We start from the raw sequence: 16,295 nt of genomic DNA, 5'->3' as shown, positions 1-16,295 counted from the left end.
GTCAGGCAAGACCACATAGGATGTTTGAGCTAAGACTTGAAAAATATTTAGGAATTTTCCAGGGTAGCAAATTTGGAGAAGGCATTCCAGAAAGGAAGGCAGGCAGGCAGAAAGGAAGGAAGTGGAAAGCATATTATGCTTTGGTTTTGCGGGAGGAGGAAGCAAGTAGCAGGAAAAGTCTGGACAGATGGCCAGATTCTGAAAGGCCTTGTAAGGTGCTTAAGGGAGTCAGATTTTATCCTGCAGGCAATGGAAAGTTATGAAGAAGCAGAGATGAATTATCATCATAGTTGTGGTAGAGAGATACTATTCTAGAAGTAGGTAGGGCTAGTTAGTAGGGAAGGGAAATGATAGCTAGAAAGGATAAGGGGGGGGGGTGCTATAATAAAGGTCAAAAACATGATTGAGGGCCTGACTAGGGCCGGGACAGCAGGAAGGAGCAGACAAGTACTGATACAAGTGGGGTTTGAGAAGCCAACAGAAGAGAGAATAGGCAAAACTATCAATTGTATAAAGGCTGAAGATCAAGTTGGATAAGGAATGGAAAATATCCCATAGATTTAGTAAGTCAGTAATTGGTGACCTTGGTTGATAGTAGTTACCCCCATTTTGATATTTGTTACAGAGAATAAGTTATTAGTTTTTGGAAGATCTCATTAGATAATTCTCCAATCTAAAATCTTACATTAATGAATGCAGAGGAATTTGGGAGAGGATTACTTGGACTGATAAAAAATCTACATAAACTAATTTAAAGAAAAACTTATTTAATTATATCCTATCTTGTTCTAAAAGGCATTTTAAACTCTTATCAAGCGCTTTGGTTCTTCTATAAATTTGTTCTATTATCTGCTTCAATAACCTATTCAATCTTATTTCTTCTTTATCTCCAATACTTAATTTCCACTCAAGGGAAGAAGGTGTACACTCTGTTTAATACATATATCCAGAATGTCCATTTTTCCTTTTCTGATCCAGATCCACACATCTTCAAAATCTATTCTAACTCCCAATATCTCTATGAAGCTTTCTCCAGTTACTTTTGCCCACAATATGCCCTTCCCTGAGCTAAGAAATATATCGATCAGGCCGGGCATGGTGGATCATGCCTATAATCCCAGCACTTTGGGAGGCTGAGGCGGGCAGATCACTTGAGGCCAGGAGTTCAAGACCACCAGCCTGGCCCACATGGCGAAACCCTGTCTCTACTAAAAATACAAAAGATTAGCGAGGCGTGGTGGCACATGCTTGTACTCCCTGCTATTTGGGAGGTTGAGGCAGGAGAATCCTTGAACCCGGGAGGCAGAGGTTGCAGTGAACCAAGATTGTGCCACTGCACTCCAGCCTGGGTGACAAGAGTGAAACGCCATCTCAAAAAAAAAAAAGAAAAAGAAAAAAATCTATCAATCACCATATCACCACGTAGTGATGCTCTAAATATTCCACCTATCGTTATTCTGTCTCCTTGGCCAAACCGTGAGATGCCTAAATGCAAAACCTATGGTATGTTTTCTTTGGTATCCACCATAGTGCCTAGCACAATCTAGGACATTTAGCAGGTAGTCAATAAATAATTACTATTGAGGTGGAAATTGAAATTTTTCTAATAAGGTATTACCTGGAAAAATGTCTTGGGACGCATACTTCAATGAATAAATTGTGATTATTATTAATTAGCATAATAACATTTCTATAACATTCACTCTGAGTCAATGATCTACATTGAGATATTAATAAAACCATAAGCCTGAAAATAACCTTGAAGGACAAGGAAAACATGCCCAGCTAATTTTGTTTTGTTTTGTTTTAGTAGAGATGGGGTTTCACCATGTTGGCCAGGATGGTACTGATCTCTTGACCTCATGATCCACCCGCTTCGGCCTCCCAAAGTGCTGGGGATTACAGGCGTGAGCCACAGTGCCCGGCCAGCAATTTATTTTCAAATGCATCAAAGAATAACTTGGAGTGATGGCTGGAAAGAGGGATGAATAGATGGAGTCATAAGTGATAAAGCAGGAATACTAATGTTAACGGTAGAATCTGGGTGGTGGATACCAAGATGTTTAGTATAAAATTCTTTTAACTTTGCTATATGCTTGAAATATGTCATACTAAATGGTGGAAAAAAGTGATTACAATACAAAAGTTATGTGACATTTTAAACACTATAACATTTAAGTTTATAATCAGGATATTCTGTGTCTATTTTTTAAAGAATAAAAATATAAGTCACATTCTAAGGGAAATGCAACAAAGCAGCTTCAGAGAAAATTGGTCTGTGTAGTTTGGTTCCCAAAGCACTGAGGTTGGAATGGTTACACCACAGCATTTCTTTAGCTGGTTCACATATAGGGTACATAATAATAGAAATGAAAATTTTGAACACCATTAAACAAAAACATGAAGTGACAGAAGCACAGAAGAAAGAAAACTTTTTGAAGTACTTCCTGCATACCTGGTTGTACATGTATCTCAACATGAAGTCCATCAGGAATGATTTTCCTTTTCTAAATGCTCCAGCAACAGATACAGCAACAACCTCCTTGTCTCTGACAGCCTCTGAGAGAAGGATCCGATTTAATGCAGTTTCATCTAACTCAAAGGAGTGGTCATCTTTGACAATGAGGACTTGGACTGGTCCTGCCTTTTTCACTGGCTCCTCCTCTTCTGAGCTCCATTCATATGTTTTTTCCGAAAATCCACCTGTTGAACAGAGCAGTGACTGGTTCAGCTAATCATCTCAAAGTGCCAAGAAATGTATATGTATCTCTCAACTCTCAAACATCTGACACAGGAGCATACTGGAATTAGAAATGCTCGCTTTATGCTGGGTGCCATGGCTCATGCCTGTAATCCTAGCACCTTGGGAGGCTGAGGTGGGAGGATCGCTTGAGCCCAGGAGTCAAGAGCACCCTGGGCAACATAGCAAGATCCTGTCTATATAAAAAATTTTAAAATTCGCCAGGTGTGGTAGTGCGTGCCTGTGGTCCCAGCTCTCAGGAGGCAGGGGTGGCAGGATCACTTGAGTCCAGGAGGTCAAGGCTACAGTGAGATGTGATTGTGCCACTGCACTCCAGTCTGGGCAACAGAGGGAGACCCTGTCTCAAAAAAGAAAAAAGAAAGAAAGAAAAGAAATGTTTGTTTTAGTGACATATTTTAATGTCATTCACACTATATTCCAGAAGGACTTACATTTGTTCTTTCTGATCATATGACTGAAACAAAAAAATTTTTCAAGAAAACTCTAAGTCAGTGCAGATGTCTCTGTTTGCTGAGTCAGAAAGAAAATCAAAGCAAAGCACTCTACTTTTGGAGCAGAGGAATAAAATGGTTTTAGTTCACACTTTATCCCCCAGAAATAGCTTATTTACATAAAGGATCCTTGCAATACTTTTTAAAGCTGAACATACACAGGAAGAAATACAGAGAAGGGCTCGGAATCACAGATTCTCAAGCATGCTATTGGTATTATTATAGATGAGGAAGTTAAAGCCAAAGACGTGACTGACCTTGCCAAGAGATGGAAATGGAATTTAGAAGAAAGGAAATGGTAGACTTCCTCATACAGGATTTCTATATCTTTCTCATGTTATTTATTTAATCCTTGTAATGTTCCGGTAAGGTATTTATTATTATCTGTATTTTTGACACATGAGAAAATTAAGAATCTAATTAAATTTCCCAGGAGCACAATTATTAGAAAGTGACAGATTACAGGTCCAGGTTCACATGGACAGTAACTGCCAACCTGGGATTAGATTGCAAGAGTCAAAACTTTCATCCCAGATCTTTCTACCATGAAAAAAAAAAAAAAAAAACTGCCTCTTTGGTAGCAATCAAATAACTTTTGGACAGTACATACCTAGGCTCATTTGCTTTGTATCATAAGAACAGAAAGTCTATACATACACCAATTAATTTCTCAGATCAGATATATGATCTAGCCTCAAAGAAACCTTCAATAATTGCTATTGTAGAAACCTTAATCCCCAATGTGACAGTATTTAGAGATGAGGCCTTTGGGAGGCCTTAGATTAGGCTTAGATTAAGTAATGAGGGTCTCCCATCATAGAGTTAGTTCCCTTATAAGGCAACTAAGGAACCAGAGCCTCTTTTCTCTGAATTGTGAGGATACATGAAGAAAGCAGTCTATGAACCAGGAGGAAGACCCTTACAAAAAATCCAGCCCTGCTGGCATTCTGATCTCATCCAGCTGCCAGAACTGTGAGAAATAAATGTTTGTTGTTTAAGCCACCCAGTCTATGATTTTCTGTTATAGCAGCCCAAGGTGACTAAGACAATAATACTAATTTTGAAACAAACTGGACTCTTAAATTATCTTTTATCTAAATTTTTGAAAATATCTTTAGGTAGACATTCTTCATGATGTCTATTTGATAAGAAGTTTTATAACTAGATGAAAGCAAGGCAATCATATCTCTTGGCATAATTTTAAATAAGTCTTCAGATCACATTGACATATATATCACATTGATAATTTTATTGCTGTTCATCTATAAAATAACGCTATTGAAATACTGAAAATATATAATTTTAGTTTTGCATGAGTAGAGATAAACATACACCACTACTTTCTGAGCAATCGTACAAAGCATCTAGAGACAACAGACCTTTGCCTATAGCCACAAATCAGAGTTGTTTTCTCTGCAGAGTTAAGAAAAGTTGACTTTTTATCTGAAAGATAATAGCTTCTCTATTGCCATATCACAGGTGCTGGAGTCAGAGAGCCTTTGTTTAAACCCCAGCCTTACAATTTACAACATAAAGTTGTGGAAATTATTTAGCTTCCCAATGGCTCACTATGCTCCATTTTAAAAAGATTAATAATGGTACCCATATCAGAAAGGCTTTGTGAAGACTAAACAAAGCAATTTCCATTCAATAAAAATTGAAGAGTCTGACAAACAGTACATGCTTAATTAATGGTGACGGTTATTAATACTATTATCTATTCATGTTTGATTACAGTCCTACCTACCACCTAATTTCAGCCTCATTACAAAGGCCCTTTTAGAGAATAGCAAATACACATTTTATTTGATGATGCTCCTTGCCTATGATTTAATTATGACCTGAGCACACAAATGTGAATCACGGACCCAAGCTAGACATAATATTTTGGATAGACAAACATCTTTGGTGCAGAAAACTAGATCATAACTTTCTATAGACTGAAATAATTGTTTGTAACAAACTACACATATGCAAAAGGTACTTGAGAATGCACATAGAAATGGAATTTCTGGGTTGTAAGTTTTTCAAATACTCAACTTTAACACATGATGCAAAATTGTCTTTTGCTAAGTGGCTATATAAATGTTTCACTTCCACCATCAGTTTAACATCCTATTGATCCATATCCTTTCTAACACTTGGTTTTATCTGACTTTGTTTTTGTCAATTGCAGAGGTATAAATTGGTATCTCACTGTGGTCTTGATATACATTTCTCTAATTGCTAACAAGGTAAGCATCTCCTTTTATCCATTTTTCTATTAGGTAGTTTGTCTTTCTCACTGATTTGTAGTTCTTTATGTATTTTGAATGCTAGCCCTTTGTTAGTTATATGCGTAGCAAAAGTCTTCTAGTTTCTAAGAGCTTGCCTTTTCATTTTCTTTCCTTAAGCTATAATTGATGAAAAGGCATTCTTAATTTTAATGTAATAGATTTTATTAATATTTTCTTTCATGGTTAACATTTTGTATGCCATGTTTAAGAAATGATTCCATATACAAGATCTGAAAGATAGTCACATATATTTTATTTTTATTTATTTATTTTTTGAGACAGAGTCTTGCTCTGCCGCCCAGGCTAGAGTGCAGTAGCGCGATCTCGGCTGACTGCAAGCTCCACCTCCCGGGTTCACACCATTCTCCTGCCTCAGCCTCCTGAATAGCTGGGACTACAGGAGCCCGCTACCATGCCCGGCTAATTTTTTTGTGTGTTTTTAGTAGAGAAAGGGTTTCATCGTGTCAGCCAGGATGGTCTTGATCTCCTGACCTCGTGATCCGCCAGCCTCAGCCTCCTAAAGTGCTGGGATTACAGGCATGAGCCACCACGCCCAGCCAATAGTCACATATATTCTTCTAAGTGTATTTGTTTTTGTTTTTGAGACAGGGTCTCACTCTGTTACCCAGGCCGGAGTGCAGTGGTGTGATCTCAGCTCACTGCAACCTCCACTTCCTGAGCTCAATTGATCCTCCCACCTCAACCTCCCAAGTAGATGGGACTACAGGCACAGGCCACCACCAAGTCCCACTAATTTCTGTATTTTTTATAGAGATGGGGTCTCACCATGTTGCTCAGGCTGGTCTCGAACTCCTGGACTCAAGTGATCCACTTGCCTTGGCCTCCCAAAGTGCTGGCATTACAGAAATGAACTACCGTGCCCAGCCTTTTCTAAATTTTAAAGTTTGCTTTTGATATTTAAGTTCCTAGTCCATCAGAAGTTGTTATTTGTAGGGTGGAAGACAGAAAGCCATTTTTTTAAAAATATGAGAAACAAATTTTTTCAGAGCTCTGTCAAAGCCCCTTCTTTCCTCAAGCGGTCTGCCATAAGATCTTTGTCATAAATAAGAGTTTAACACACACACACACACACACACACACACACACACACAGACTCATTTCTGAGCTCTCAATTCTGATCCATTCATCAATTTGTCTATATCAGCACCAATATTACACTATCCTAATCAAAATAGCTTTATAAAAAGTTATCGTATATAGTATGGCAAGCACCTCTTATCCTTCTAATTATTATTGGTCTTGACTATTTTAACCCTTTCCATATAAATATTAAAATCAATCTGTTAGTTGAACTCTTTACTGAAGTTATATTAAATTTATAGATCAATTTGAAATGAATCAATAGCTTCATGGTATTAAGTCTTCCAGTACATTAACATGATCTATCTCTCCATCTATTTTTGGTCTTTAAACTCCTTCAGTAATGTTTTATAATTTGGGGGAGTAGGAAGAGGTTTATTACATTTAGTCCCAGGTGCACTGTAGTTTTTGTTGCTATGACTGGTTTATTTGTTGTTTTAATTATATTTTCTAGTTGTTGCTTGGATAACGAACTGTAATTAGCTTTAATGCATTGGTCTCACATTGAAGCATTTGTTAAACTTTATTATTTCCTGTAAAATTTATGTAGATATTTTTGGGTTTATTTTTAATGTAGAAACAGAAATACAATTTTCAAATAATGAGTTTCCAACTTTTAATCTTTATGTATGTTTTTTCTTTTCTTAAATTATTAGACATTCAATGCCATGTTGAATAGAAGGGGTGATAACGGGCATAACTTTTGATTTCAGTAGGCATAACTTCCTGATTTTAAAGGGAATGTCTCCAATATTTTCCTATTGGGGTTACTTTTGTTACAGTTTTATTGGGCTTGGTTTAGTAGATACATTTTATCATATCAGATGAAAGAAATTCTATGTGTAGTTTACTAAGAGTTTCTAAAAATCACAAACAAATAATGGATTTTATCAAATAATCTCTTCTGCATCTATTGAGGTGATCATATAGCTTTTTATGTCCAACATATCAATGTAGCAAATAATATATATTTGCATTTTTTATATAAACCTAATAGTCTCTGGGTATAATATAATGTTGGATTCAGTTTGCTAAGATTTTGCTTAGGAACTGTGCATATATATTCATAAATGAGTTGCCTATGACTACTTTCTTATTTTGTCCTTGGGTGGTTTTATTATAAAAGTTATGCAAGCTTTATAAAATGAATTAGCAACTGGGCATGGTGGCTCACGCCTGTAATCCCAGCACTTTGGGAGGCCAAGGTGGGCAGATCATTTGAGATCAAGAGTTTGAGACCAACTGGCCAAGATGGTGAAACTCCGTCTCTACTAAAAAAAAAAAAAAAGAAAACAAAAATTATCTGGGCATGGTGGTGCATGCTTGTAGTCCCAACTACTTGGGAGGCTGAGGCAGGAGAATCACTTGAACCCAGGAGGTGGAGGTTGCAGGGAGCTGAGATCACACCACTGCACTCCAGCCTGGGTGACAGAGTGAGACTCCGTCTTACAAAAAAAAAAAGAAAAGAAAGTTTGTAATAAAAGATTGGCGTGAACAGTTCTTTGAAATTTTGATAGAACTCACATGTAAAACTTTGTGAACCTGGTGTTTTCTTTGTGAGATGATTTTTAACTGTCACTTCAATTTTTTTTTTTTTTTTTTTTTTTGAGACGGAGTCTCGCTCTGTCATCCAGGCTGGATGGAGTGCAGTGGCGCGATCTTGGCTCACTGCAACCTCTGCCTCCCAGGTTCAAGCAATTCTCCTGCCTCAGCCGCCCGAGTAGCTGGGACTACAGGCACTTGCCACCAAGCCCAGCTAATTTTTTGTATTTTTAGTAGAGACGGGGTTTCACCATGTTGGCCATACTGGTCTCGAACTCCTGACCTCAAGTGATCTGCCTGCCTCGGCCTCCCAAAGTGCTGGGATTACAGTTGTGAGCCACCGTGCCTGCCCTCTTCAATTTCTTTAATAGTTATGATTGCTATTGTTATATTAGTACCAATAAAGCTCGATAGTTATTGAGATACTTCTGGTTCGTTTTATCTTTCTAGGAATTTTCTTTCCACTGTCTTAAAATTCAGACAAAAATCAGTAAATACGCAGATTTGAACAGTATCATTAGCCAGCCTTACCTATCTGACATCTAGTAATTATAAAACCACATATTTTTTTTTTTTATTTTTTTTAATTTTTTTTTGAGACGGAGTCTCGCTCTGTCGCCCAGGCTGGAGTGCAGTGGCTGGATCTCAGCTCACTGCAAGCTCCGCCTCCCGGGTTCACGCTATTCTCCTGCCTCAGCCTCCGGAGTAGCTGGGACTACAGGCGCCCACCACCTCGCCCGGCTAGTTTTTTTGTATTTTTTTAGTAGAGACGGGGTTTCACCGTGTTAGCCAGGATGGTCTCGATCTCCTGACCTCGTGATCCGCCCGTCTCGGCCTCCCAAAGTGCTGGGATTACAGGCTTGAGCCACCGTGCCCGGCCAAACCACACATTCTTTTTAAGTTCATATGGAACATTTACCAAATAGCCTATGTACTGGTTTATAAATCAGATCTCAACAAACTTCAAAGAATTACAATAATAAAGAATATGTTATCTCATCATAAAGGAATTAAACTAGAAATCAGTAACAAGAAGATATTAAGAAAATCTCTAAGTGTTTGGAAATTAAGCAATAAATCTAAATAACCTATGGAATAAAGAAGAAAGTATAATGAAAACTAGAAAATATTGTAAACTAAATGACCTGATGAATGTTCTGATCTATTTGTCAATTTGTCTTTGACAGCACCAATACAATACTATATTCATCAAAATAGCTTTATGAAAAGTCATTATACATTAATGCGACAAGCCCTCTTATCTTCTAATTACTATCAATCTTGGCTATTTTGACCCTTTTCATATAAATATTGAATCAATATGTTAGGTTGTAGTATCTTATTTATACTGAAATATTAAAAAGATGACATATACAAAACTTGCTTAGAGGAAACTTACACTTTGAAATGCATAAAGTAGTAAAGATGTTTGAAAAAAATCATAAGCTAATATCTATGTCAAGAAACAATAAAAAGAATATCAAATTAGATTCAAAGACAAGAAATGATAGGAAATAATGGTCAAAAATGAACTAGAAATCGAGATCAGTGAGATTAACTTAATAATATAAGACTGATCAAAGAAAATAAGAGAAAAAACCCACAAATTACTCATATTAGATATAAAAAAGATACTATAGATCCTACACATATTTTTAAAATAATATGGAGATATTATGAGTAATTTTATGACAATAAATTTGATAACTCTGATGAAATGAACAAATTAAAAGTATCACTTATAAAAAAAAACCAGCCAGGTGCGGTGGCTGACGCCTGTAATCCCAACACTTTGGGAGCCCAAGGCGGGTGGATCACGAGGTCAGGAGATCGAGACCATTCTGGCTAACATGGTGAAACCCCGTCTCTACTAAAAATACAAAAAAATTAGCCAGGCATGGCAGCGTGCGCCTGCAATCCCAGCTGCTAGGGAGGCTGAGGCAGGAGAATGGCGTGAACCTGGGAAGCGGAGCTTGCAGTGAGCCGAGATCGCGCCTCTGCACTCCAGCCTGGGCGACAGAGCGAGACTCCGTCTCAAAAAAAAAACAAAAAACAAACAAACAAAAAAACCACATAAGACAAATAACTATGAATACTGTTATACCTAGAAAACAACTTAATTCATAATTTAAAACCTTCATGCAAAGGAAACTCCAGGTTCAGCTTCTCTGGTGATCTCTTCTAAACATTTAGAAAACAGCAAAGAGTAATCTTACACAAACTTCTAAGAAACAGAAAATAAGAGATCATTCTCAACTTATTTTATAATGTCAGACTATCTCTCATACCAATAACTGACAAGAACATTATAAAAAAGGAAAGTCATAAGCCAGTATCTCTCATCAAGATAAACTCAAAAGCTCTAAACAAAATATAGCAAATGAAATCTAGACATAAATTTTTAAAATATCACAAACACATGGTATCTATTATAGGAATTCAAGGTTAATTTAACATTCAGAGACAATGAATGTAATTCACCACATTGCATAACAGAGACAGATATATGATTATTTCAGTAGATGCATAAAAGTACGTATGAAAATGTAATAGTCATTCCTCATTAAAGAAAGCAAACAAAACCAAAAACACCTCTCAAAAAGTAGGAATAGAAGAAAAATTCCTTAATCCAATAAATGGTATCTACAAATACAGCTAATGTTACATTTATTGTTAAAATACTGAAGGCTTTCTCCCAAAGTCAGTGAAAACCCATGTTCAGACACAAACCTGCACAAATATGTTTATATCTGTTTTATTCATATTTGCTAAAAACTGTGAACAACCCAAATTTCCTTTAACTAGGGAATGGATAAATAACTGTGATACATTCGACTTTAGAGCTGACTCTAAAGAGATAGAGAAAATTATCTGGGGTAATGGAACAGTTCTAAATATTGATTGTGGTAGTCATAACGTGATTATACACATTTCTCACAAGTCACAGAGCAGTAGATTAAAAAAGTGAATTTTGCTGTATGCGGATTATAACTTAATTATTTTTAGTGAGAAAAAATATTTATGTAGCATTATAAAACCTGATCATCTAGTAATCAGTGTAAGTGATGTGTTGGCACATGTTTAACAACCAGTTCTTAGCAGTGGGTAGGTGGGGAAAAGTCCCGATTTGTGACATTTGCCAATTTCTGCGATATAAATACTACCACCATGGCCCACTTCAATCTCACAATGTGATTTACTGAATGTGGAGCCAGGAAGAGATGTACCCGATCGGCTCTCATGAACTAGTAGGAGCTGGCTCCAACATATCACTGAAATCTAATGAAAGACATTGAAGACTGCTGCAGAAAAATACAAAACGTTATTGAAAGAGGGATATACATGTTCTCAGATTAGAAAACTCTATATTGTAAATGTGTCGATGCTCCCCATTGATCAATAGATTGACTATAACCAAAATCAAATTCTCAGCAATCTTTCTTGTACAAATTAACAAGCTTATTTCTCTGCTGCATAAATATTATGCAAATTAATAAGCTTGTATGGAAAGGCAGAAAGCCAAGAATAACAAAGAAAACCTTGAAGAGGAACAAAATTGGGGGACTTACACTAACAGACACCAATAGATAATTAAAATATACAGTAATTAAGACAGAGTGATATCACAAGTATAAATAAACAGACCGATAGAAAACACTACAGACCCATACATATACAATCATCTGATTTACAACAAAGGTGCCACTGCAATAAATGAGAAAAGGAGATCTTTTCAATAAATGATGCTAAATCAATTGAATATTCATGTGTGGGGAAAATGAGCCACCACCCTTAGCTCTCACCACACACAAAAACCAGTTCCAAATAAATCATAGACCTATGCCTGGAGGAGGAGAAGTGGACAAAAGATACAAATAAGCAATTGACAAAACCCACAATATTAAACGACCCCATACATATAAAAAGATATTTACCGTCATGCAAATAAAAATGAAAAAATACATTGATAACTTTTTCACATATTGGATTTACAAAGATCAAAAGTGTAATAATTCTTTCCATTAGTTCAGATGTAAACTTGTACTTACAGATACTACAGGTGGGAATTAAAATGGATACAGCATCTTTGGGCTGCAATTTGGCAGATAACTATGAAAAGCACAAATACATGTATTCCTGACCCAGCAATGCTATTTCAAAGAATTCATTCGCAGATATACTCATACATATGCAAAACACCAGAAACAATGTAAATGTCCATCAATGAGGGACTGATTAATAAATTATGGTTCATCCTCTTGTGAAATATAATTGTAAAGAATGAGAAAGTTCATTTGGAACAATTGCCCAATATATATCATCAGAAATAACTCAAGGTATAATACAGTGTGTACAATATGGTGTAACTCTGAAAAAAAGTATGTGGGAGAGTCTGTTTGGCATGTTTAAGAATAGCAAGTAGTACAGTATGCATGGAGCAGGTTGGAAAGGTTATGAGGGGCCAGGTCAGGAAGATAAGACAGAGCACAAATCTGAAAGGATTTGGAAGAGAGTGGATACTATGGGTGAGAGTAATGGAAAAGACTTCAGTGGATATTGGTACCTGATTATCCTTTCCTTCTCTGCCTTTGTATACTAGGTGTGGGTTAGGTAGATAACTCTGAACTTTACGTTTATATGTTCAAGGCTCTTGAGGAGTTACACATGGAATTAATGAAGAGGAGGGAGATTGTCTATTAACCATGACTTACATAGGCTACAAAATAAAACAAATACCTGAGTTGTGATATTTGTTTATCACTCAGTATCAAATACTGAGATGCTTTATACAAAGAAGTCTCATTCTGTCAATGTAAGCAAAATACCATATTAAATATTATGCAAATTAATAAGCTTGTATGGAAAGGCAGAAAGCCAAGAATAACAAAGAAAACCTTGAAGAGGAACAAAATTGGGGGACTTACACTAACAGACACCAATAGATAATTAAAATCTACAGTAATTAAGACAGAGTGATGTAGAGACTTGGTGTAGAGACTTTTAAAAATACAGAAATAATTTGTTATTAAATGAGAGAATAAATAATAGAATAGAATGAATTTGTGGAATATTTATAAATATATAGCCATTAGTTTGTATGTAACTTAAAGTTAAGAAAGAAATCTATCATTAACGTCAGCCCATACATATAATTATGGTAATCAACATTTACATATAAAAGTATTTAGAAAAGCCACAATCTAAATGTGTATCAACTAATAAATGGACAGATAAAATGTAGTATATCCATACAATGAAACATTATTCAGCAATAAAAAGAAATGCAGTACCAATACATACTATAATAGGATGAATCCTGAACACACTATGTTAAGAAGTCAGTAACAAAGGACCACATATTGTGTAATTCCATTTACATAGAAATGTATAGAATTAGGCAAATTTATAGAAACAGAAAGTAGATTGGTGGTTACCCAGAGCTGGAGAGTAGGAAGGGTATGGAGGGTATAACAGGTATAAGGTTTCTTTTGGGAGCTAATGAAAATGTTCTAAAATTGTAATAATTTCAGAATTATATATACTAAATACACTCTGAATATACCAAAACCAGTGAATTATACACTTTAAATGGGTGAATTATGTGGAATATATATTTCAATAAAGCTGTTAAAAAACTATTTAGAAAAACTTCAGTTTCTGTAAAATAACAAAACCAAAAAACTAGACTAAAAATATTTAGAGAGCAGAGATTGTCTTATTCATCTTTGTATTTCTTAAAAACTTACAGCCTGGACACAGTGGCTCAGGCCTGTAATCCCAGCACTTTGGGAGGCCAAGTCGGGGTGGTTCATGAGGTCAGGAGATCAAGACCATCCTGGCTAACATGGTGAAACTGTCTCTACTAAAAATACAAAAAATTAGCCAGGCATGGTAGCACACGCCTGTAATCCCAGCTACTCGGGAGGCTAAAGCAGGAGAATCGCTTGAACCTGGGAGGCAGAGGTTGCAGTGAGCTGACATTGCGCCACTGCACTCCAGCCTGGGCGACAGAGCAAGACTCCGTCTCAAAAACAAAAACAAACAAATGAAAACTTAGAAGTTCACACACAGTAGGTGCTCAATAAATATTTATTTACATATATTTAATACAAATAACTGAAAAATATTGGACTGCAGGGTATTACTAAGAACAAATGTTATGCACTTGACTCATTATTCGTAACTATATATTATCTACACAATAAATATTATCCTTGTTCATCTAAAATAGGCTGGGCATGGTGGCTCATATCTGTAATCCCAGCACTTTGGGAAGGTAAGGCATGAGGATCAGTTAAGCTCAGGAGTTCGAGACATAGGCAACATAGCAAGGTGCCATCTCTACAAAAAAATTAAAATATTAGCCAAGCATCGTGGCACATGCCTGTAGTCCTAGTTACTCAGGAGGCTGAGGCAGAAGGATCATTTGGGTCCAGAAATATCAGATTATAGTGATGTATGATCATGCAACTGTACTTCAACCTGGGCAACAGAATGAGACCCTGTCTCTAATTTTTTTTTTTAATTCAAAAATCCTTTGGAATGCATAACAAGTTTCCTCAGCGCCAGATTTCTTTTTTCTTAAATATGTTTTGCTAAATTAAACTCAGTTTCAATTCCCAGAATACTACGCAAATCCTAAAAGAGAGGGGCAGGAAACGGGTCAGAAGTAAACTAGATGGAAACTAGCACTTTACTATGAATAATACAAATGTACAGCTCACAAGGAAGGAAAGAACCAACTATACAGATGCTCCTCAACTTACAATAGGGTTACATCCTGATAAAACCATCGTAAGTTGGAAATATATTTTGAAAAAGCATTTGATACACTTGACCTACTGAACATTACAGCTTAATCTACCCTAGCTTAAACATCCTCAAAACACTTATGTTAGCCTACAATTGGGTGAGATCATCTAACACAAAGCCTATTTTATAATAAAGTGTTGAATATCTTATGTAATTTATTGAATACTATATTGAAAGTGAAAAAAGAATGGTTATATGGGTACTTGAAGTATGATTTCTACTGAATAGGTATTGCTTTCATACCATTGTAAAATTGAAAACTCATAGGTCAAACCATCGTAAGTTGAGGATAGTCTGTATATCATTTCACCTTTTTATATACTTGGTGTTATAGTCAATCACTATAGGGACTTTGGGGACTTTTTCATTCTGCGTGCTGTTCTGAGTTACTGGAAGCTGGCACTCACTACTGAATTTAGCCATGCAGAAGGGGAATCTTCAAAAATGTCAAATGTGGAGAATAATCATATTTATATACCAGAAATGCTGTGGAAGTATATTTCTAATTTTCTCAATTGTAAACTTTGTAAAAAAAAAAAAATCTATCTTTCCAGCATAAACTAAGTAAGATGACAAACTCCGGGCATATTGCAGTCATTATAAAGAAAAAAAACATACCACCAAGGAAACTATCTCTTGGCAACTAAAATTAAAAGAACTATTACTTTTTCTTAAACTATTTATGTCTCTTCCTAGCAGTAGAACTCAAAGAGAATGACATAAAAAATATTGTGTGAAAGAAAAACTGAGAATAACTTCCAAAGTAACAGCAAAAGAGTTTATACAGAGACAAACAGAGATAAGGAAACAAAAACAAAATACTAACTCATAAATGTGAATCTTAAGAATGTTAGAGCAACAATAGAGATATGGGATTATATGTAATAGATCTCAAAACACTTCCGTACAGACTCTCAGGTAGTTCTGCTGTTAATGATAGCCTTTGAAGAAGAGGGTTAAAAGGATTAATGCAGATCCTGCAATATGAAGGCCTTGGAAGAAGTTAAGTCAGTCATTTATATAACAAGCTATTTATTTATATTGGACACAAAAGAATTCCATAAACCATTCAATGGATGTCTCTAGAAGAACAACGACATGATGATGAGGGCACTGTGAGTGTGTGTGTATGTGTGTGTGTGTAGAAAAGTAAGTCACTAATAAAAATAGAAATAGAAATGGATAATAGACATGAGGGGAAAGTTAAGTCTTTCTAGTAATTAAAGACAAACTAATTAAAACAGCCTTCCTAAATCAAGGATCAGAGAGAGGGGAAAAAAGAGATAGCATTTTTGGCTATCATAACTAGTA

At 35.9% G+C, this 16,295-nt stretch overlaps 1 protein-coding gene across 2 annotated transcripts in view; it reads right to left on the bottom strand.

Moving 5' to 3' along the window:
- Positions 1–16,295, bottom strand: part of ATL1 (atlastin GTPase 1) — a 101,827-nt gene that overhangs the window by 42,696 nt on the left and 42,836 nt on the right. For both annotated transcript variants that reach the window (XM_017849462.1, XM_017849461.1), the window contains one exon: positions 2,456–2,703. In XM_017849462.1, the coding sequence (XP_017704951.1) occupies positions 2,456–2,703 (248 nt within the window). The remainder of the gene's footprint in view (positions 1–2,455; positions 2,704–16,295) is intronic.

The sequence above is a fragment of the Rhinopithecus bieti genome, unplaced genomic scaffold, assembly GCF_001698545.2.
Source record: "Rhinopithecus bieti isolate Rb0 unplaced genomic scaffold, ASM169854v2 scaffold_29928, whole genome shotgun sequence".
Taxonomy (NCBI): Eukaryota; Metazoa; Chordata; class Mammalia; order Primates; family Cercopithecidae; genus Rhinopithecus; species Rhinopithecus bieti.
This window is presented reverse-complemented; position numbering and strand designations above follow the sequence as displayed.